Here is a 23,894-nt window from a genome sequence, read left to right on the forward strand (position 1 = left end):
AGAAACACCTATTTCTCAACTCCATTAATCTAAAGACCATAGATCAGCATGAAATGGGTATCAAAATGGCATCAATTTCACAAGATTAAATAACTGGTCTGGTCAAGCATTAATTGGTCCACTTTGGCCACTCTTTGCCCACTCACAGGAGCTTTGTGTGGATTACTGCTTCATAATTGCTTGCTCCCTATGCACACATGCACTGCAATCTTCTGCACACCTTGACAGCAACCTGGTTAGAGAAAATGAACCCTACACGTTCCCCTGACACAGCATTTTATCTGCTGGGTACAGGAAGCCAGAGATTGTTTATTCAACTTCTCATGGCCCATTAATAACATAATGCTGGCCACAGCTGTTCAGGACTGCACAAGACCAGAGCAGAGAAAGAAATGCCAAAAGACTTCACACATGCTGCTCATATCAGAGGTGGCTGGGAAGGTCCTTGAAAGTTGTCTAGGGAAGTATAGCTTTACAGCTCCCTCAGGAAGTAAGACCAGGATTAAAGCCTCAAGCTTGATTTCTCCTGAAGACTCAAACAATCTTAAAATTAATAACCTCATCTGAACAAGGTGGCAAGGACGACTTTTGAGGAAGAGGGGACTGATAATTTCATTTTCACTCTGCCTTGCCAAATTACCTACTGACAAACAAGGATTTGCCATATATAAAGGCTCACAAGCTCTGGAAGTGGAAAGCTAACCCTGGCCAGGGAGTCTGTGCAGCAAGGGAGAGCTGCTCCAGGACTGGCATGCACCGAGCACAGCAGTACAAGGATAAGGACATGCTCCACCTAAGTTCCACAGCCAGGGAGACACCCTGTAAATTTGATTTCATGAAGCTTCCAGAACTACATCGTTACAGAAAAATATGTATTTTCCCAAAGCAAAAAGCAAATCAAGTTTCTTATCTTCCCAGTCATGGAGAAAAAGTCTAAGAAAGGCTCAAACCCATTCCAGTTCAAAATAAGTGAGTTCATTAATTTTAAAACACTTTACAACTGAAAATTGGGAAAGGGTGGTGTATATTGCTTACATAAATACATGTATATATACACATATAGCAGATAAGAGGAATGTGATTTGCAATGCTGAGCTGATTCCTCAGCTTGGCAATGTCCAGCAGAAAGAGAGGATCATTGGGTACATTTGCTCCTCTCTATAAAAGGACTGTCCATGGCAACAAAACACCCCATTACTGAAGCCATATCTGAAGTCATGCTCAGAAGAAAGACCAGCACCCTCCCTCATCTTCCCCAGACCTTCCAGGGTAACCCCTACTTACAATTGTGAAGTTCATAACCTTCAGAATCCAGATGGTCATAGCAAGGTTCACCAGGATTAAAATCATTAGGAGCAGCACAAAGAAATAGAGGCACCTCTTCCTCCAGCCATAAATCCCCACTTTGTATACCTGGGGTCCTTCCGAGGTCTGCATGGTGCTGCGGTGCGCGTACTGTTCCTGAGGCATCTGAAATGACCACAAAGAGACAACCACGTGTATTCAGGGGCAGGAGAAAGCCAATGATAAAAACTGCTCCTGTCTCTGCCTCTTGGAGGGTTTTGTTTTTTTCAGAGTTTACCAGCTGGGCAGCAGCTCTTTGGATATCTTGGTTATTTTTCCTTCTGCTTGCTGTGCACAGTAACAGACCAAAAGAGAAGCTGATGTGTTAAATGTGTATGAATATACTTATAAATACACGTAGGCACGCTGTCTAAAGGTATCCTATGGAAATCACTCTGGAGTGACTCTCTTCACCGCCCCAGGTTTTGCAAGGCAGGCACTCCAGGGCCTCTAAGGATCCTGAGAGGAAAATTTTGCATGCGTTTGGTAAAAGCAGTTGAGTTCAGCAGTTTGTTTGGAAGATGCAATATGACTTCTCAGAGGTTTCATTTAAAAAAAAACAAACATCTCAAGTAAAATCATTCCTGCCAACCAAAGAAAAAATTGCAAAGGGGAAATGTTTGCCTTTCCCCTTCCAACACGCCAGTCTTGCCTAAGTTTAGTAAACCTGAAGCAGAGTTCTCCAGCTGCCACATCCCTAAACAATTATCCCCAAGTATCTATGCCGGGTGGGAGAGCAAGCTTGGACAACATGGAAGGAGGGAGGGAGGCAGACAGGCAGGCAGTGCCCTACAGTTCCCCATGGTGAGCACCACTCCCACACCCTGGTACCCAGCTGGCTCAGGGCAGTCAGGGATTTTTTGCAGCCAAGGATGCAAAGAGATGAAACCTTTTAAAGGGCATCCCAACCAGCTGGGAGAGGGGTCTGGAGCACAGCCACCCCCTCAGGGGCTGCGTGCACACAGGAGGGGATTGTGGAGGCATTTGCTGCCACAGGAATGAAAGTATTCATGTTCTCACCCTTCATATTCAGGTTGAGGAAAGCCACTTTCACGGGCTTCCCCAGGGATCAGTTTCTTACGTTTTCAGCCTGTTTTCATGCACAGACTGAGGAGATCATCTCTAGTAACACAGTCTGCTGAATGTTTTGCATTTTAGACTCTAGACAGGTAAGAAGCCACCAAACATGTTCTTGCACTACTGATTCAATGCCACGAGTGTCTTCCTCAGGGCTGCTGGCACTGATGTTTGTAAGCAGTGAATTACAAAATTTCCATCCCAGGAGGGAACAGTGTGAGCTCCCCTGTGGGAGTGTGATCTGCCAGTCTGGAATGAGGCAGTGGCAGGAATGAGATGCTCGTCACGGAGGGGAGCTGGGTCACCAACAAACACACGGACTTGGAGCAAAGCAGACCTTTTTTCATGCTACAACCATGCCAATCTGTACAAAGGGAGAACGTGAACAACAATGAATTATAGAGTTTCTACTACCTGGGGGAAATTATAACTGCAACTACTGTACAGTCAAGGATTTTATTGCCTAGTATTTTAACAGGGTATCCTGGAGAGCACATATTAAATGCAGCCTCTCCCTTGGAGAAAACGAATAAATTGCATTGCTAACCCTCTCAAACTATGGAAGAGGTTTGACCAAGGAGAAACAATATGAAATACCCAGCTAAAAATACCCCTTTATTGCAAAACTTGTTTATTCACTGTATCTCTTTGCTGCTCTCACTGCTTTTTTTCTTTACTTGCAATTTCTAGGATGGAGAAAATAGCATATCCAGCTGGGGCAAAACTTTACAAACATCAAAAGAATTTATAGCAACAGAACACAACCACAAAGAGCAACTTGCATCCATACAGTAGCCTGGTTTTGAGAGTATCTCTAGTTCTGATAAAATATTTAACTCACAGCTGCCCTAACAGAGATAGAGCAACTAAAGTACTACAGCAGGTGTGACAAGCAATACTCAGTAATACAGTATAAATTCACAGCAACAAAATAACATGGCAATTGTAGATAGCATGTTCTTTATATACAAACTCTCACACAGCCACACTTAAGCAATATATGGTTTCTAGCTAGTGTTTCCCCCAAAATGTAAATACTGCCAAAAAAATTGCTCATGTCTGTAGTTCTCCAGGAAGAGAAGACAGAATGATGGACACAGAGTGCTGAGGTGTGTTAAATAAGCAGAATAAGAAGGTCTGCAAGGCAACCACACTTGGAACCAGCTATCCACTATCAATAATCTGTACTGTGTGGGAGGGAGAAGTATGCTAGTCATAATCAACATTTTGGCAACTTTTCCTGACTCAAACAGTAAAAAAAATTAAGGCACCAGAAGAAAAAAGTACTGCTGTGAAAGAATATCCAGTGGCTGCACTTGCTGGTGACACCTCCCCCCTTTCAATTACTGAACTAAGGGGAAAGGCTGCTGCTGCTTAATAGGATTTTTTGCTTCTTCTTTAGGAAAATATTAGGAGCCACCACTTAATTCTGAGACAGTGGAGAAAAGATAATACTGAAACAAATACAGAAATTGGAAAAGAAGCACGCCTTCCAAAGGTCAAACTTCAAAGTGCCTTCCTGACCTGAGAGGGCTTAGAGACACAAGTGCACAGCACTGGATCACCACCAGCGCATGGACAATCCTACCTACAACAGAAAAAAATGCAGCTGCCAAATCTTTGCAATTTAGCCCCAGACAACATGACCATGACTACAAAAGTACAGCCTGGAACTTGGGTACTTCTCCAAGGATTTCTTGGTACTGCACAAAAAACCAAAAAGAAGTAGTAAGTTTTCGCACAAGAGCTGCACACAGAGTCCTTATATACACCAACACTGCAAACAGGGCCTGAGACAAAATCCAGTCCACTTAGAAAAGCTATTCATCCTTTTGCTTTAGCATACCTTAGAGATACAGCCCATGACAAGAAAGATTTGGTTTTTTAAGAGCATTGGGAGAGCCCTGTCACCCCGCCCGCTGATCCGCACAGGCTGCTGGCAGAGTGCTCCTGCAAAGAAGCTTCAGCACTTTCCTTCAGCAGAGTTGAAACCAGGCTCAGCTGAACGGCACCAGAAAGCAGAACTGGCTCTGAGCTTTCAAAGCTCAAGCCAGACCTCACCATTTAGGGCAAATCTTTGCTCCATGTCTCTCTCCCTCCTTCTACCACGTCCTTCTGCCCTGGCAGCAAGTTCCTCACTCAGGGTGTGCAACGCACATTAACAATTCCTCAGGCAGAAAAGTGTTACGTGCACAGGGATGAATTAACACCTTTCCCACACAAACACTGGCGCTGTAACGTTCCCTGGCCCCGCTGCCTTTGTAGGCTCAGTGAGGGCCATGAGTAGGGTGAGGTATTACATAAGGAATCAATAATGCTTTTCTGCCGCGGGGGTCTCTTTGATCAGCACTTGAATGATGTGTGTTTAGTAATAGAACAATTTCAAGCTGAAAGAGGATGCAATCCGGGAAGGCAGCTTCTGTCTTATGGGGCCTCTTGAAATTTGCTGCTGGAAATGTCCTGGAGCTCATGGAATCAGCTCACTGCAGCAGGAACGGCCTTGAGCCTTGCACAGCCAACACAGCATCTCCCCTCCCTGCCTGCCTGCACATAGCTGAGGTGTTACAGCCTCATCAGAAAAAGCAGGAGCATCTGACCCCAGGCTGACCTGAAGCACGGTGATGGGAACACGTATCCAGAGACGAGAGAGGGGTTCAAATTCCCTCATGTCTTGGACCTACATCTCCCACGTCTGTCCTCTCTTTGTGTCCCTATCACCAACATCCTCTTCTCCTTCTCTTTGTTTTCTGAAATAAAAACCTTTTCTTTCGGGCTGAAATGAGGGGGAAAAAAAAAGCTCTAAAAACCTTCAGAGGTGCTCTCTGCCATATCACTGGAAGGCACTGTACTTGTATTCACCAGCTGCAAATCCTCTGCAGATTCATCCTCTTTAATTTCTCTGTCTTTTAAGTGCACAGTATCCACCAGGTTCAAAAGAACAGACATTTCTGGAGCGTGACTGAGAACAAAACCTGGCATGAAGAAGAGTGTTTGGAGCCATCTATCAACAAGACATTTTGCATCTCTGCTCCCCATAAAACTCTCTCAAGTTTGACACCCCCAGGTCTGTTAATCCACCAGAAGCACGACCCAAAATTGATTTATGGCCCTTCACATGGGTCAGACCACAGCCTGGGTCCCCATAAAAAGGATCAGGCTCTGGAAAATGACTTCTCACTTGCAGCATGGCTCAACTCAGCAAGGGCTGAGTACTGGGGAACAGTCCCCAGGATGAAATACTTGCTGGGATAGTTACAGCACTTTTCTCCAGGACCATCTAAGCCATGAACTTGGCCTCTGTGACTGTTATTGGTGTCCCCAAAGCTCAAATTATTTGCTCTCTGCTTGTCCCTCTTTTCTGTCAACAGTGCCTATCCCTCCATATGGGGAGCAGCTCTTCCATGAGTTGGGAACACCATCACCACGCAGTGCCCATTTCTCGGGTATCACTGCTATCTGATACATGGCCAGAGGGACAAAACGTAAAAGGAAACATCCTAAGGAATGTTCTTTTCTTTTATGAGTAGTTTCTATCAGTGGGGTACACCACATGCCGTGTTATTCAAACATCTGGCCTGATTCTGGCAAACATAAGCACATCAACAAGCTTTTTTTGATCTGTACTCTATCAGGGCATACTCTGCCCAGTCCACTGGAAAACATCTCTCTTCCCTCTCCTATCTTGTGCAAGTTGGACTCAGCACAGGCAGCTGGGGAGACCTTGGGGATTCATCTCCTGGTAAAGCATCTCATTGAGATCCCTCAATGCTCCAGGCTACTCCCCACCTCTAACATCTTGAAAGCTCTCATAATTTCCCCAGCTGTTTGGGCTGGCAGCATTTTGACAACAAATGTGCTTGAAGATAAGTGCAATGCAAGAACCTCAGTTTATAAACCAATAGCTTGGAGCAGATGGACTCAACCAAAAGCTGAACGTGGGACTGTCCTGCCCCTTCTCTGCATTCAAGGAGCACTCACAGTAAAACTCTAAACCTATTAGCATTTGCCAGAACTAACCAAAGTAACAGGCAGCTCCATCTCTGAATACTATTTCCTAAGCTAAAAGTGCTATTTTATTATGCTGCAAGAGTCTGTGAGCAATGTGGTGTCACTACTGCTTCTCTTCTCTGAGAAGAACAGAAACACATCTGCTTTCCTATTTACGACAGTCCCTTCTAAATTTTACACCTTTTAGCTGATAGTCACCTTGTCTCAATACTTTTTTCAGAATTAAGAAGAAAATGGAAAGCTAGCAAGGAAGAAAGTCTCTGCAGTGAGTCCTTTTACATATCAAGCTAGTCAACAGAGAATGTCTTTCACAAAATGCCCCACGATTTGTGGCGATAAATTCACGCTGCATGCAAACACCACACCAGCTTTGCTGCATTCACACGCCGCTTCCTTTGCACCACTCAGATGTTGTGAAGCACTCACAAGCCTCTGTCCATCGGTGCCAAGTTTAGAAAAGCTCTTTCCCACCAGAGTGTCTCAAAGCAGGACGAACAAATATGAGAACTACACCGAAATAGCCAGCAGCAGGTGTGACTGCAGGAGGCTGTGGGGACAGCGAGAGGGATATAATCAACTGAGCTCGAATCAGAAAGCAAGCCACAGGAGGTGACACTTTGCAGACTCCTGCCCCAACACACTCTCACCCCACAGCACCAAGAAAGAGCTGTGGCTTGTAGGAATGTGCAAAGCAGGATTGTAATATGGATTTATACAGCTGGAACCCAACCAGCATGGCACAAATGGAGAACTGTGGGCTTAAGCATGTGCCAGGATCCAGAGTGCAGTTTCTGCAGTGATCCTGCTCACAAGTTAAAATTTATTCTGCTGCATCGTCCCTCTACCATCTTCCCTCCACATGATGTGCCTTCTGTGCTAATCCATTTGTTCTTTAGCCCAGACTCACTTGCTCTCTGGTTTGCTCCTGGGAAGGACCGGGAGAAGGGATACCCATATTTAGGGTATGCTAATGGCTCTCCTATCTATCTGCTTCCAAAATCAAGAGGTTCTCTCCACTCTGCCCACACACGCACACATTCTTCAGTCCTGCTGGAGTCAAAGCTTGAATGCTTGACCCAGGTGGAGCTGCACAAAGGTCACTGAGGAGGCTCAGGAGGAGCTGCCAAAGTTAGGGAGGAAACACCAACTCCCATGGCCCTGGCTGCTGCTGGCTAAGATGGACACATTCCAGCCTCTTCATATCTCTACCTCTTCAACACTGACAGTCAGATTTGGGAGGTGGGATGCTGCATGAGCAGAGGCAGGAACTTGAGTTTTATTTTATTTTTAAATAAGCTTATAACTAGCAGTGAAGAAGATAATAGGCTGACTGGTTGTCTAAGTTAGCTGCTGACAAAAGCAATAGAGCTCCAAGTCTGCAGGGTAAGATGGCAGCCTGTGAAGGCTCACGAAGTTCCAGATCACATAAGACCTTTATTTAACACAGTATTTTCCCAGCAGGTGTATTTTATGCAAAGCAAATTCTGAGCTTATCAAGCCTCTTCATTTTCATCATATGCCTCCCCCTTCCACAGCTCATCTCGGTCCTTCCTCTCATTCCTTTTGCCCCCACCAGCCTCCAGGAAGCCCCAGGACATCCATGTCTCCTGTAGGATGCCCTTCCTGCACTCCAAACTCCAGTGGACTCTTAACACTCAACTTAACACTCTTCAGCAGCGTTACTGGGAGACAGCTCTGGTCCTGCCACATTCTGGGGCTGTCAAACTTTGGTGGGAAACCTCCCCTTGTCCCTGAATTTCTGGGTTGCCAAGATGAGTGGCTGTTTGAGCCCTGTGTGTGCAGCCCTGCTGGATGCAGGCAAAGCAAACCGTGAGCCTGCTCCCATGAACCGGTCGGAGATTCTTCGCACCGTCCCACTGTATGATTTAATATCCTTAATTCATTCCTTGCTGAAAGAAAAAAAAACCAACACCACCACCACAAAACACAGCTAAAAAGCACTTTCAACACATCAAATAACATTGCTCTGAAAAGCCAAGGCAGAGGCAGGGAAGTTTGTGAAGCGACGCAAGGCGGACTCCTCCTGACACCTCCATCCCTTGACGAACGCGCGCTCCCGAATCCCAAGCCCAAGCCTGCCATATAAGGTGCTGATATCTCTGCTAAGGCAAGACAAGCTTTAATGCTGCAACTAAAAGGATGAGAGAACATTGCCTAAATCTGGCAGGTCCCTAAAGAGAGAACGAGCTTTTCATCATAAATGTTTCTTCAGTTATTTGGGGAAAGAAACGCAAATTGGAAGAGAAGTTGCAGATAGAACAGCCCCTAAATTAATGGTTTTCCTTCTAATCTGCCCTACGTGGCTCCTGACCATGCTGTCTGTTGCAGTTCACTCATGCTTTATAAAATACAGGAAAAAAATATGCAGAAAAATCACAAGGCAATGATTATTACTGAGTTACTGCCTCTCTTCACAAGCTCTCTGTACCAGGAATTGGCAAACAACCCCCAGACAAACGTGCTTTCAACTCATTAAACAACTACAATACAATGCACTTATAAATGTATTTACTGTGACTGAGTTGCATTTTTCATCCGCATCTCTGAGTGACACGTGGTCCAGAGCCAACCTTTCAGTAGCTTCAGGTTACACATGTACTTACTCCCCAAAATGAAAAAGTTGGGGATTATTTGGGTGCAGCATTGCCTCAGCCAGAGACGCGGCGCGGGCGTTGCTTTGCCTGCAGCTTTACTATCGACACAAATTTAGCCAGAAACCACCACCCAGCCTCAGACTGCTCCCAAACCTTCGCAAATATGCCACAACTTCCCATTCTTGACTTTTTTTTTTTTGCTCTAAGCAGCAGCCTGAAAGCAGAAGCCCCTTTGCAGAGGCACGAAAGGAAGGCAAATCCACGTGACGGGACAGAGCAGGGCAGCTCTTACCTTTCCCTCGGCGATGGATGAACGCCCGGAGGGTGCAGGAGGCTGGGGAAGATGCAGCTCAGTGTCTGGAGCAGCACGAGGCCTGGCCTGTGCTCATGAGCTGCCCCTGTCAGATTTTCCAACAGCAGAACTGCAGCCAAGTCCCTGCCCATGCCTGAAGAATTTCCTGAACAGCATTCTCGTTCTTTTTCTAACTGCTTTGAAACCACACTGTCTGTACTTCAATAAGGCTTTGTCAGGCCAAGTTACAGCTACTGGGCTGGTTCCAGCAAGCAATTGAAAACACATGTGTTTTGCATTAAAAGCCCCCTTCTGCCTGCACACATTCCGACACAGACACCCCCGTCCGCACCCAGCCCCGGAGCCTGCCTGCCTTGCCTTGGCTGCTCCAGAGCCAGCCATTTCGGTTAAAAAGAATAAAAAAGGATTATGTTGGTGGAGATTTTCTTTGGGAGAAGGAAAAATGGGGTGGGAGGGATCCCATTCCCATGGACAACACCTCGCCCTGCCTCCCGTGCTTTGCCAGTGTCAGTGGGTCATGGGTGCCCAGGTTAACAGCTGGCTTTGCTAAGCCCCAACAAGCAAGGAAGCACAGGAATTAAAATTTCAGTTCACCACTACTCTCCTCTTACCTTTGCCTCTGTCTCTTCCAAAACTGTGAGAAAAGAAAGCATATTTTTAGCATCTCTAGACTCAGTTCAACACATCAGAACTGTATCCTAATCTTGACACATACTCCTGTATCTGGTTATACTAAAAATAATACAACTATTTTTGAGTACTTTCATCCCTCTCTGCTTTCCAGCTGTCCTAACCCTTATAACCCAAAATATTTTAAGCACCTTGCATCTCTTTTTAAAGAGCATTAACACCGCTCTGGCACTGGCTTAAGGAAAAGAAACAGAAGATATAATATTATACCTTTAATCAGAACGGGTCCCAGTTCTTAATATCTGTAATCATTTCCAGGCAGCACCATGGGTCAAGGCAGCGACCGTGGGCTCTGCAGCTGGGGATGCCCTGTGCCTGGCATGTGCCTGTGAAGCAGAGCTGGAGTAGATGTGGAAACGCACATGGATGTCCCCCTGATTCCACCACAGCTAAGTCCCACCAAAGATGAAACACAGCAGCAGAGTTGTCAAGGTAACAATATAGAAAAGAGACAGTTTAAAGAGAGAGAGAGATATTTTTCCCTCCTAATGTTCCTTTTCAAACCGTGCACTCCACTTCTCTGGGGTTATTCTGTTCTGTGGTTTGCAGTGATGTGGTGGGCAGGTGAAGTGTTTACAAGGGATAAATGCAGTGGTGACAAGAAGCAATGAGAGCCCTGATGCAGTGCTCTTTGAAGGCAGAGGAAGTCTGCTGCCTTTCATGGGCTGTGGCCTCAGTCCATGGCAAGGACTCAGTCACCCACAGGAATGCGAGATCTGCCTTTCGCCCACCAGCAGTGAGATCCTCCAAACCCCCACTGGGATGCCCCTATGGAAAGCCTGCAGTTCATCCATCCAACCTCTCGTGAGAGCTGCTGTGGCCACACCATGCGTGGCTCTCACCTGCACTTTTTCCTGCTACCAAAATGCTCTTTCATTCCTCCTGCACAGAGCCACACGTTGGTCAGCAGTACTGCCCACATGCACAGGCCAGATGTGGGCAGCCTGGACCAGCCCCCCCAAGCTGAAATCAGCGGGGATGGATCCAGACTATGATGCTATTTTGCAGAAGACAGCACAGGATGAAACCACACGTTCATCCTGCCTCAGTTTGCAAGAGTTTCAAACAAAAGGCAAGCACACACACACAACCCCTGGTGATAGCATTTCACATCTATTTGCACAGCTTGTGACGAGTCAGTTTGTGCCAGAGCAGAAAGCACAGGCCTGTGGATCACATATCAGAAGAACTGTCCATGCAGCTGAGAGTCTCCTCAACGAGCTGCCACAGCCATGATAATACTCTTCGGGTTGGCAACCAGTAACAGCTGAAACCAAAGGCGCCTAACACCTTCAGAGTCTCTTGGTATAAATAGGCTGAAACAGAAAAATATGAACTGCAGACTCACATAATTAGATTTTCAGTTGTACAAGATAATCGGGCATCTGCAGGGCTGTTTGCAAGATGATAGCAGTCCGTGCCTTCTGTCTCAAATTTCCCCATGGTCTTTATTCAGCAAACCAGTTATGGATGGGACAGGCTGTAACTTCAGTGGATCACCGTGTGTTTTGAGTTAAGCACATGCTTTAGTGCTTTGTGGCCCAGGACTTTTTATGGCAGCCTGGCTGTGGCACGATCATTAGTCAAATCATTTAAAACATGGCAGTACAGCACTTTGAGATTACTCAGTTCTTTACACAAATACAGTAAATCAGTGGGTTTCAAATTTTTCTCACTGTGTGGACCCCTAAATATTTGACAAAGGTGGTGCATAGCCCTGTAATCATTTCATAGAGAGAGATTCCTATGTACCTTACAAAAACCTCTCCTTACTTGTCATTTTTCCCTTGGGAAGAGTCCCCAGGCCTCCCATATGTCTGTGGACCACAGGCTGGAAACCGCTGCTGGAGATAACTTAATCCCTTATTAAAAATCTAAATGATCTCTTCTGTTTATGTGATGTACTTTCTATCTTCAGAATATTTATGCAAGCTAGCAGCACGCTGGCAGGTAGAGACATGGGGAGGTGACAGCATTAATACTGCATTTTTTCCACTGGCATAATTAGTAGGCCAAGTCTATAAATATTTACATTAAATCTGTCAGGCATCACACCAACCTCACTGATAACTTCAGGAGTGTCTTACTGTAAACTGCATTAATGCCTCACTATTTTGCCATCAAGTAACACATAAAATGCTCCTTCAAGCTAAGCCACTTTGAGTAGGTTGTTTTTATCTCTTTCTCATTTGGGTGCAGGGTTTAAAGACGCTTCAAGCATCAGAACTGTGGCTCAGGGACTGTTCTATTTTTCTGTTATTGAGCTATCATTTGTATTAGTGCCAGCGCTACCAAAAATATATGAACCTTGCAAGCATAAACCTTAAGTTGATGTCGACATAACTATCTGCCTAACTGCTATTATTCCTCAGAACTGGCAGGGTTATGAGGATTAAAAAAACCTACCAGAGCTCTTTGTGAAGATGAAAACAAATTAACCCCCCTCAAAGCTTCGGTATCTTTGCAGCTGGAGACTGCAACATGTAGGGACTTCCATTTTGTGCAGAAGATCCAAGACACCTCAATCCATGAATTTCTACATAAAGAAGAGATTTACAAAAGACAGGAAAGTTCCTTCTCTACCATTTATACCTGCCCTGACTTTTGACAGCATTTTCTAGAAGCAGCTAAAATTTATTTAGTATGCTGAATTATCAATATTCATAATTAATTTCATTTAACAAATAATACCTATTTGCATACAAAATGAAACTTGAGATTTTCATGCTGTGCAGATTTCCAGGAACCCAGTCAAGCATTCCCCAAACCTTCCTAAAAAATTCAGGGCAAACCAAATACGCAGAAAAATCAGCACGTAAACGCAGGTGTGGGTGCACCTGGAGTGGAGGAAGAAGTCAAAATGAAAATTTTATTATCTGAAATAATTAAGAAATCCCTTGGTTTGAGCTTTCCCTCCAAATGGCTTCTTTTAAAATCCATTAAATCTCTTGAAGTATCACAATAGAATAAATATAAATGTTTAAATATTTTTAATGTCTCAACTGAAAGAAATCATCCGCCAAATTATTATTTTAAATCGCCCTCAGCTTTAAGAGTCTTTTAAGAGATCTCTCGAGTACCTGTGTGCAAAGGGAGAAGCCAAGACTCATTTCAGCTCCATCTCCTTAAACGCAGAATCGAGGGAGCTGATGGATTAGAAAGTTAACTATTTTGGGTCAGGAACAGCAAGCTGAGGGAAGGCAGCTATTGGCATTCCTGATGGATTCACCCAGCCCTGAGCACCCCGAGAGGATGAAGGGCAGTGTAATGAGACATGGAGGGGGTTCCCCAAACTTTTGTAGGTAGTGGCAGTAGTTGTAGGGGCGGAATGCTTCAGTGAAGGGAGAAAACCCTGCCCTGTGTGTGTGTGCAGGGAGTGAAGGTCTGACTTGATGGCAGGGAGCAAAATCCTGTTTAAGTGCTGGGAGTGCTGAAGGCACACAGGTCATCAAGTAATCACATAGGGCTGAGATGGACTTGTCGGACAAGTGAAAAGGAAATGGGAGAAAATGAAATGTGTGTGTGTACAAGACCGTGTGCTGGAAGCAGCCAGACCTGCAGTGCCCACATCCCCTTACATCCTCACCCACTGCCCCAGTTTCTTCACAGGAGATAAATGTGGCTACATTCTAGGAAGAAGCATAAATATAGGGTCAGTCATGAGATGCAAGATCTGCTAATTCTTGGAGACTGAAGAGGGGCAGAGCTGCTCTCGTAGACAGGCGTTCCAAGGATGCTCTGAATTTCATGCAGGTGAGAAACTCCAGGAACAGCAGAGGTGACCCTGGAGACCTTGACTCACACAACACTGAGTTATTTAGACCTGAGTACTGAATTTTCCCTTTCTATTCATCCCAGACTTTGCAAACAGTACAATAACATAAACAAATCAAAGGAAACACAACAGAAAGGTCCTGGTTTCATGGTAATGTTACAGGTGAGCTGGGCAACAGCAGGTTAGGGCAGGAGTCAGTGTTGCTTGCACAAGGCCAAAAACACAACGTGAGTTCAAGTGAAGGATTGAGCTTTTATGAGAGGCCAGATTCAGAGAGCTGCTGCTCAGGGTCTGGAGTTCAGAAACATTCATATCTCTGCTGCTGCTATGAGACAAGGATCAAAGTGGCAAAAAGTCATCACCAAAGGCACCTTCCACTGCACAGGCTCAGGAGAGCTGTAGGCAAGGGAGGATGGAGGTACCCAGCATGCCAGAACAACAGCAGGCTCACGCTTACCTATGCACACATTGATGTGCAACATCTACACTGAGAGCAGCCTTCTCCTAAGGCTCTTTTCTCCTTAGGGTCCAAACCTGCAGACTCCCTGAGCCCATATGCAGATGGCAGTGCTCCCAACCCAAAAGCTCTGTGCTGGGCTCCTTTCCCCACAAAAGCTGCAGCAGTGTTTACCTGTCAGCCAAAAAGCCACAGCCAGGACCTCTCCCAGCTCACCCCTCTACCCCAACTGCTGCTTTGTAATTATTTTGATGATTTCAGCCATTTTCAGGCTCTTCTCAGGAACAATTTAAGGCCAGCAGAGCTTGTTAATAGGTAGAACGGAAAGCGTTCCTTTTCATTTCTCTGGCACCATTAACGTAATTATCCTGAATAATTCTTAAACTACGTGGGCTGTAATTTCTAGGCAATATTACTATTACAGAGCCCTGTTCTTCCAGCCAGCATGTGTCATATTTCCCATCCAGAGGTTATTTATCAATAATCAGAAAGGTCTTAATTTACAAACAATAGGGTCTCTTCATTTGCAGCATGACAAGGGAGCAGGATGGGTTTCATCAGGCAAAAAGATCAGCCATGTCCCTGGCTTCTACTCCTCTGGCATAAGAAATTCAAGGGGAAAGAAAAAATAACACTGCAAAGATTAATTCCATACAGATATGAGAGCAAATATTCAGTTGGCAAGGCCAATAATTGTTCTTCTATTAAAGTCTTAACAGTATCCAAATTCATTACTCTTATCTCAGCCTTGGTTCTTTCAGAAATCAGGTTCAAGGCACAGAGCTGCCCTCTGAGCTTTGCTTAAATATGTGCCTTGACCACGGCACATTGTCACCTCAGCCTGCAATAATCATCTTCTGCGGGAACATTCAGTTTCTGTGCTAGGTCTGTTGTGGTGGACAGTTTTTGAGCATGGACATGCCACCCTTACATTTGATGCAGAGCAGTTTCTGGCCAGGCAGAGCTGTTCAGCAGCATGTGCTCATCACAGCCTTTCCCTTTCCACTCCTGACTATTTTTATTCTGTCAAGAAAGAAGCTCTGCTTGTTCTTACACTTAGGTATCCTATTATATCACAAAGTTTAACACCACCCAATGCTCCCAAATTTGGCTCCACAGAACAATTTCCGTAGGCAGCAGATCTGTATTTTCTCAGAGCAATTAGCAGGACTCTTGCAGAACACTAACGAGGTGGCCTGTCAGTCTGTCAGCAGCCCTGGACATGGCCATCTGTTTTAACAAGCTCTGGGGTGTCATTCTGGACAGCAACACTTCTGCATGATCCTGTGAGACTCCTGAGATGTGCAGCAGTGACCTTCATCCATAGTAGCTGATCCAAAGGAGAACCCTTGCCCTCCTCTTCCCGTGGCAGCATTAGTCTCTCACCATCAGGCTAGAACTATCCAGATCACACTAGACAGAGCTGAAGACACTTTTTACAATGAGGGTGGTGAGGCACCAGAACACGTTGCCCAGAGAGGTCCCTGCAAACATTCAAGGCCACGCTGGGCAGGGTTTTGACCAACCTGATCTAGTTGAAGATGTCCCCAATCATTGCACGGGGGATGGCCAAGATGACCTTTAAAGGTCCCTCCCAACCCAAACCATTCTGTGATTCTAAAACCTGTTGTACAACATCTGCTGTGGAATAAGCAGCAAGGAGACAACAGATCTGGTAGCCAAAATGGTGAGAAATCTTTGGCCAAATTCTGCAAATTCTTTCTCTCTTTTTATATTCTGCAAGAGGTGCTAAGGCACGTGCTGTTTGTAAAGCAGCTCCTGACAGAATGCAGATACTTGGAGCTGTAGCACATTACAGAATGATTATGCTGATATATCAACAAATGCACACATACTCACATATTTTGAGTTTCCACAGAGAATACTGGGGAAGGTTTAAAAAGCAAATTGATAGGAAAATTAAGCTACACTGAGATTGTGTCAGAGGCAAGGAAAAAAGACGCAATGGCTCGAGAAATAAATGCATGTTCGTATGTCAGTAATCACACCTGACCTTTGCCAGAGAACTCAGTGTGGGAGAGGCATATTGGTGAGGATATGTACTCCAAGAACCATGAAAAGGCCATTGTACAAAAATTCTAGACCTGGATTTATCTACAGAGATACACTCAAGGGCCTCTCAATCTTAGCATCTCTGCTTCAGTTATCGGCAGGATGTTGCAAAGGGTAAAAAGCCATTTAATTGGGAATTCCCTTTATTTCTGTAGCTATTACCTCTCAATTTCTGAGAAGATTGCTTGTGTTTTCCTATACCTAACCAGGTTTTGGAGCCTAGGCTAGGGGAATTTCCTGTGGGCTCAACAGCATCCATAAAGCCTGCAATGTCCAAGAAAGTTGCTGAGACCATTTGTACTTGGTCTGCTCTCCTCTTCCAAATATTTATCTGATTCAGCAGCTGGTAAGGTTTAACTGGCCCTGTAGTGTCAGAGGGGGCTGCTGCTGCTGCTCCCAAATCTCTCTGTGACCCCAAGAGTCATGCTAAGGATGGCTGTAACAATATTTGGCCCCATTAGAGTACAGAAGAGAGAATCAAATGTCCTGTCCCTTCCTCCACAGAGCCAGCATACAATTTGGTTCCTGGCACTGTCTCTTTATCCTTTAACCTTATAGCTATGGTCTTGGATTACCTGTGAGCACACCAACTCCAGCAGCCTCCACCAGCACGGCACTGCAGAAATCTTCACTGCAGAAGCAGAGGAATGGAATGAAGTTCCTCTTACAATGCTCATTTCTACATGGCAGAAAAGTAAGAGGCTCATTCTGTGACTCCTCTGCGTGAGCAAAACATCCTGTGGTTTGGCAACAGCAGGATCTTCTGTTCATTAGTAGGACACAGGGAAAACCTTGCCACATTCATATATTTTGAAGTGGAATTTCATCACTGCTGTGATTAATGTCAACATCATTTCTGCCCTAAATTCTCCATTCGCTGAGGCTAAAAATACCTTCCTGGATTTCCTGATATTATCTATCCAATGAGAATCACAAAGGGAGAGAGGGCAAGGAGAGGAGAGGAAAGGAAAGAGAGGTGCTTTTTGTCTTTCATCCAGACTTTCTTTTTGGGCAAAGTAGCTGTCAGGGAGGTAGAAGAGATGTTCCAAAAATGTGAGGGATTTTACCTGCCCACATTTCTCCCCAGGTTACAACAAAAGTTTATGTGGATGCTTCTCAAGGAGTAGAAGAGTTTTCATGTTACGCCTCACTCAGAGATACATTTACAATTATAGTTTAACTCTGTGAAGTCACTAACTGGTAACTAAAAAAAGTTTATTTGCTTCTGCTTTTTTTTTTTAAGTGCCCTTGTGTCTTATTCTCATTTTCCAGATCTGTCCTGCCTTCTCCATTTCTGTGGGTTAGGGACATAGTCAAGCTGGTGTAAACTCTCCATCCACAACAGCAGGAAACATGCAAAGTGAAAAATCCCTTTCCTACAAAACCTCTTTCCACATGCAAAGACAAGGGTCTAGAGGGGAAGCCCTATGAGAAGCAGCTGAGGTCACTTGGTCTGGTCAGCCTGGAGAACCGGAGACTGAGGGCAGAGCTCATCGGGGTCTGCAGCTCCTCCCGAGGGGCAGCAGAAGGGCAGCTCCGAGCTCTGCTCTGACAGTGACAGGACCCAGGGGACGGCCGGAGCTGTGTCAGGAGAGGTTTAGGTTGGATTTCAGGGAAAGGTTCTTCCCGCAGAGGGTGCTGGGCACTGCCCAGGCTCCCCAGGGAATGGGCACGGCCCCGAGGCTGCCAGAGCTCCAGGAGCGTTTGGACAGCGCTCTCCAGCATGGAGTGGGATTTTTTTGGATTGTCCAGTGCAGGACCAGGAGTTGGGCCTCAGTGATCCTTGTGGGTCCCATACAAGTCAGGATATTCTACGATTCTATGGTTCTAATCAATGGCTGGGTGTTTTTGTAACCCTCCACCTCACAGGAGACCAGCACAAGAGAAATTTACTCTGAACTGTCTGTGAAAACATATACACGTATTTAAGAAGTGTGATATCTAAGTCACAAGAAATGCATTGTAGCAGTGGGGTTAGATGTGAATTCTGTAGCAACTGTTTCTCAGTTCCAGAGCATCTGGCCGGAGCAGCACTGGGCTGTGTTCACATCAGTGCTGCTGAGCAGAGCCTCCTCCTCCTCTCACCCCTACAGCTATTTATCATCATCATCACACAAATCTGGGAGCAGCTTAGCACGGTGGCACACAAGTCTCCATCCTGACTGAGGTTAAACCGATCTCCCTGCAGCACAACAGTACAGCCAGAGCCTTTCTTTTAACCTAAATCACCCAGGTAGTTACTTGGCTTGAGTGGGAGCAGGTGGGGGAACACATGTTGGGAGCACAGTCTGGAACAGTCACAGAGTTTTATGGGTTCATCATCCCAACACATAAACTTTCTCCCAGTAGGGCTCCTTTTCACTTCCCTGTTTTTATTATTGTACAGCAAGATCTGAACGGCAAATCTCTCAAAGGTTAACAGGCCTGTCCAGAAAGTGCAAGAAACAGATGGGCTACAGTCTATGAATTTTAATGCTCTACATTACAACAACTTGCTATTTCTGTACTGGAGAGCAGTCCACAATCAGCACTATTTCAGTAACTGTGAGAGATGACAGAGGCCATGGAAAGGTGCAATAACAGTTGTAAGACAACCTGCCTGCAAATAATAGTAAAAGACCACCATAAAGATGGGATGGCAGAGAAGGGAAATAACACACGAGGGAGATTCAGAGAAACCCCAGCAAGGACATCTCCACCTGCTAAAGCCTGGGGAACCAAAGGAATGTTGCTGTGCTACAGCAGGTCAGCACATTTCAGACAGATGGTGAAATTAGTGTGAAATTAGTCCAACTTGCTTTGAGAGGAAGCCCTGCTGGTGTTCACCTAAGAGAAAGGACACCTTAATGCTGGAAGTTACAGGTTGTTGCAAGCAAAAGGACAGAAATGCACCCATACACTCTGCTTATCCACTGGATGTTGAAGCTGGCCTTGTGTTTTGAAGCAAGCAATGCTTGCAGGCACTGAAACATCTCTACCAACACATTTTAGGGGAAGGGAAGGGAAGGGGAAAGGGAAAGGGAAAGGGAAAGGGAAAGGGAAAGGGAAAGGGAAAGGGAAAGGGAAAGGGAAAGAGAGCTGGCTACCAGTGATGCCATGATGATTTTTTTCCTTTTCTTTTATACCCCTTTTATATACCTTTTTATAACTTCTGTATTCTTAGTGGGTTTTAGCCTACATTCTTGGACTTATTTGTCAAGCTGAGAGACTAAACATTTTAGAAGCTTCATAGTTAGGGACCAAAATGCTCCAGACACCAAGGTCCTCTCCAGAACACATTTTGTAAACTAAGACAGAACCATCCAGGGGAAGGTTCCTTGGGGAGGGGGGGCTCATTCAAGCCTCTCATTGGGGAATCTTTGATAGATGTGCTAATTAGTAAAACCTATAATGTTATCCCAGATCTTTTGGGGGTGTGCATTGTGGTGGGCATTGAGGTGCATTCGACCTGGATGTGTGCACCTAAGGATCCTTAAAATAAATACCAAGGTAAAAATCCCTTTTTCCCTTCTAACCGTGTTTGATTCTTGATTTTAAGACCACGAAAAGGCATCACCAGGACACACGTGTTCAGCTCTTCACTCACTGCAATGAGTCTGCACCGCAATAACGCCTCATACACCAGGACCCAGAGAGAGCTTAGCCCCGCCTGTCCCAAATTATTTGCATTTCTATAGAAAGACAAACACAAGGATTCCTTAAAGATAAAATTTGTCACAATTAGGTGTTGGCATTTCTTCAAAATTGCCTTAAATACTTCAATCTCAAGGAAATGTGGTTGAAAATGAAGGAAAATTATGCTGATTAGTTGCTCATAATTAGATAGATTCAATAAAACCTGGTGCTTAGCATGTTTTGCATTTATACAGTCTGTATACAAAATTAACCTCAAAGATATCTCTATCATTTTTTTAGTCCTTTGCTATCAAGCACATCTGATCTGGAAAGGATCATCTTCATAAACAGATATCTCTTGAGGATTATTTAAAATCATTACTTTGCCCACAAAACTGTTCCCCCGGCGCTCCACTTTCCCCTTCTGCTATCCACATGCAAAGCTTGGAGAATTACAGATCTTAACTTGTTCTGAGAGGAAACTGGTGATTTTTGTTGGAAGCATGGTTATTTATGAAGGAAGTAAGTCTTGTTCCTACAGTGGGGAGAATGTGGAGGGGAAAAGAAAAAAGGCAGTGTCCCACTGCTCCAAATGTCTCTCAACCAGCATTCAGCCAAAACATTCGCTTGGAATGTTACCTGCTTCTTGAATCTAAAAGCAAGGATAAGTATGTACATCTCAGCACAAAACATGTCTTACCCAGGGAGCACTGATGAAGATAAAGCTACTGGCAGACTCATAAACCCTACTGCCAAAGTTTACTTGTGGGTGAAACTTCCTTCTCCTGGTCCAGATAAAGAAAATCCTGAGGAGCTAATAAGCAATTGACTGTTCTCCTATGCAAAATGGCCCTTGTGTCATGGAAGTCCTATTAATTTTCTTGGAGCCCACAAAATTAGCTAAAAATGCTTATGTAGATTAAAAAAGACAAAAGATATTTATGGAGCTTCTTTCTCTGCAGAGCAGTCAAATATGTCTTCAACCCTATATATAAGCACCTCTATTTACTACTCCGAGTAGCTGCGTTTTTTCTCTCTGTGAGAAATTTTTCTTCCTCCTTCAGAGCACCATCCCCCTTTCTAAGCCAGAAGAATATGAAATAAATATGGTACTGCATATAAACAGTGCACAATATAACAGAGCTTCTAAATTCAGAGTCAGCCGAAGATATCAAGTTTTTCTTTCTCAGTGATTGATGCCCTCTAGAAGAAATAATAATTATATGGCACAAGGAGGAGGAAAAAAGGCACGTTGAATAATATAAGCATTTAGTCAAATCATAACTGAAACAGAGGGGAAAAAAGGCTTTAAAACTGCTTAGCCAGAAAAAGACAGCATTATCTGTAAAATGGATGAAAAATAAACCCCCTCCAAGCAGAAAAGAACTTCAGAAATTTGTTATACGCTAATGCCATCTACCAGACATCAGTGGAAGTAGCAGAAAGAAGTGTCAAAGAAGCCACAAACACAACAAGGATTAAGTACTTGTGCACAGCCCCAGGTCTTTATTTTCTTAGCAAGTACTGAATTCCAAACCTTGTTCTACCTTTTTTTTTTCCTTCTTAGAGAAGGGACTCCAGGGCATCCATGAATGCAAATATTTATAATTTCTTTTCATTGTCAAGGCTGCAGAAAAATCTTTGAAATTCCCCTTCCAACACAACTTTGAGGCACAATATTTATCCACACAACTTCGAACTATCATTATTGCAAGCTGATGCTCTGTTATGCAATGAAAAAATCCCTTATTTTATGTGAAATTCCACATTGTCTCAGGGCCTCTTCAGCCTGCTCTGTCTTTATCAGTGAGTCCAGACTCAAAGAGCTTTACAGGGGGTTACACTGATCATTTAATCCCAGTCTTTACCTGTATGTGGAAACCAGTTTCCAAGGAGCGCCTGATAACTGTAAAGGGGTTTCTACTCACCTTCTTGTCCCAAATGGCCCTGATTTATACCCAGCTCTAAAACACAGCCCAAGGAGCTGTGCCAAACTTTTAACAACATGGTTGCTTTTCTAGGAGAAAGTTTTCCACTGCCACTTTTCAAGCCCAAAGCTCAGGTTTTACCAGTATCCATCAATGTTCCTTTTGGACATCCACCAGAAATAAACCGCAGATGCCTGATCAGTCTCAAAACTGAAAAATAGATGCAGTTGCAAAATCTGCCACTGCCATGCCATGGACACAGAGTCCATCTGCTGATGCAGAAAGTGGGAGACAGGAAAAGCAATATCTGAAAGCAGCAGAGCACGATGTGGACCTGAACCATTTTGAGAGACTTGAGAACACTTCCATTTCAAAAGGAACATCATCTATATATGTCTTTGTTCTTTCAGACAAAACCTCGTTTCTTCCTAAACTGATCTACAACCTACCCCAAACTTCTCCCCAAACTAACAAATTTTGTTCGCCTTTCAGTCCCGAATACCTCTTCAGGAAAATATTCCAGAAATTCTGACAATTGAAAAGAATCTAATTTTCTGTTTAAATGTATTCAGATCAACAACACGTCTTTGCATCAACTTTAGCTTTTTCTTTTCCCGCCTTGAAAAAACTCCATAGTTTCAGAAGTATTTACTGATACCAACTAACAGAGGCGCTATCCAGAAATTCTGCCAGTATTTGTCTTTTTCTGCTCTTCCAGAAGGGCAGAAACAAAAGCTGTTTAGCTGCTACACTTGGTCTGTGCCTACAATGGAAAGGTCCAGTGATGAAGCCATACTGAATAGCCATGGATTAAGAAATTGCAGCAGTTCTAGGAGCTGCTGTTGATTCAAGGTGAGAGGAATTGCACTGAGCTGGAGTTAGCTGGCAATGCACAAAGAGGAATTTCCATGTTGTCAAAAATCTTCCGCCGTGTCTGATTCTGGCATTATTTCCTACCGGCTTGCTAAGAAAAAACGAGCCCTCATCACACTCCTCTGGTGCTTTCTTTGCTCCTCAGATGAATATTCTGGGAGTGCAAATAAAATCTACAACAGCAGCAATTTATTTTCTGCCTCTCACAGGAAGGACTGGAGGCAGCCAGGCTTTTGTATCAAGAACTGGAAGCCTCCCTGCCAGCTCTCAGTTCCTCTCCTCCTTCTGCTCTTTGCTTTCTGGGAGATCACAGCCACAAGGCACGCCAAGGCCGCACCAACGTGCTGCTGGTTCTCAGCCCCACCTCTACAGCCCTACGAGCCTGTCTGACACACAGGAAATTTAGCCATGAAGATCCAGACCCAGGCTTCCGAACAGCAGAGAGAGAATGCACAGGCAGACCCAAACTGGGCAGAGAATCAATACTGGGGAGGAATATCTCATTATTATTGCAATACAAGTCTAGGATTTAAAAAGTCCATGTCAGAAGAACTGAGACACGCCATCACAAATTTTTTATCAGCTATCCATGGGGCTTTTAAGCTTCCAGCTTCCCAGAGTAACAGTTACACTTGAAACCATGAACTTTCTTTTTCTCTGCCTCCAAAATTGCAAACACACAGTGTAACAGTGCTTAAACTTGTTGGCCCTCCTCTCTTACAGAGCAGTCACTGCCTCTGTTTTACTTTTCTTTCCCAGGGTTCTGGCAGCACGTGGGTTAACGGGACAGTTATTTGAATGAAAGGCATTTCCAATAAATCAGCAGATAGCAAAAGGGAAAAAGCACTAGAGTAATCTCTTCTGCTCACAGTTTCATTATGCTCTTGGCTTTGAGCCATTATAAGGTAAATCAGTCAAGTCATGTTGCACAGACATTTCTGAAAGAACAGTTTTTTAAATCACTTGGTAAGCCACTCTCCTTGTTTTGAATGGAGAATCCTGCTTATTTTGTATGGCACTTTATGCCCATTTAGAAGTTGTGAAAAGGAGAGCTGCAGTCAGAGCTGGAGCTGTGTGATTTGGCTGCAGAGGGCTTTCCCCATAGCCCACATCCTCCTTTCCCTGC

General features: G+C 44.6%; 1 protein-coding gene across 6 annotated transcripts in view; it reads right to left on the bottom strand.

Moving 5' to 3' along the window:
* SGCD (sarcoglycan delta) overlaps window positions 1-23,894 on the bottom strand; it is a 305,997-nt gene that overhangs the window by 119,149 nt on the left and 162,954 nt on the right. For 2 of the 6 annotated variants that reach the window (XM_032124855.1, XM_032124854.1), the window contains exon 3: window positions 1,285-1,470. In XM_032124855.1, the coding sequence (XP_031980746.1) occupies window positions 1,285-1,470 (186 nt within the window). Of the gene's footprint in view, window positions 1-1,284; window positions 1,471-9,336; window positions 9,495-10,257; window positions 10,375-23,894 lie in introns of those variants that run through there. The other 4 variants (XM_032124857.1, XM_032124859.1, XM_032124856.1 and 1 more) reach the window with 4 other exon arrangements.

The sequence above is a fragment of the Corvus moneduloides genome, chromosome 15 (assembly GCF_009650955.1).
Source record: "Corvus moneduloides isolate bCorMon1 chromosome 15, bCorMon1.pri, whole genome shotgun sequence".
Lineage (NCBI taxonomy): Eukaryota > Metazoa > Chordata > Aves > Passeriformes > Corvidae > Corvus > Corvus moneduloides.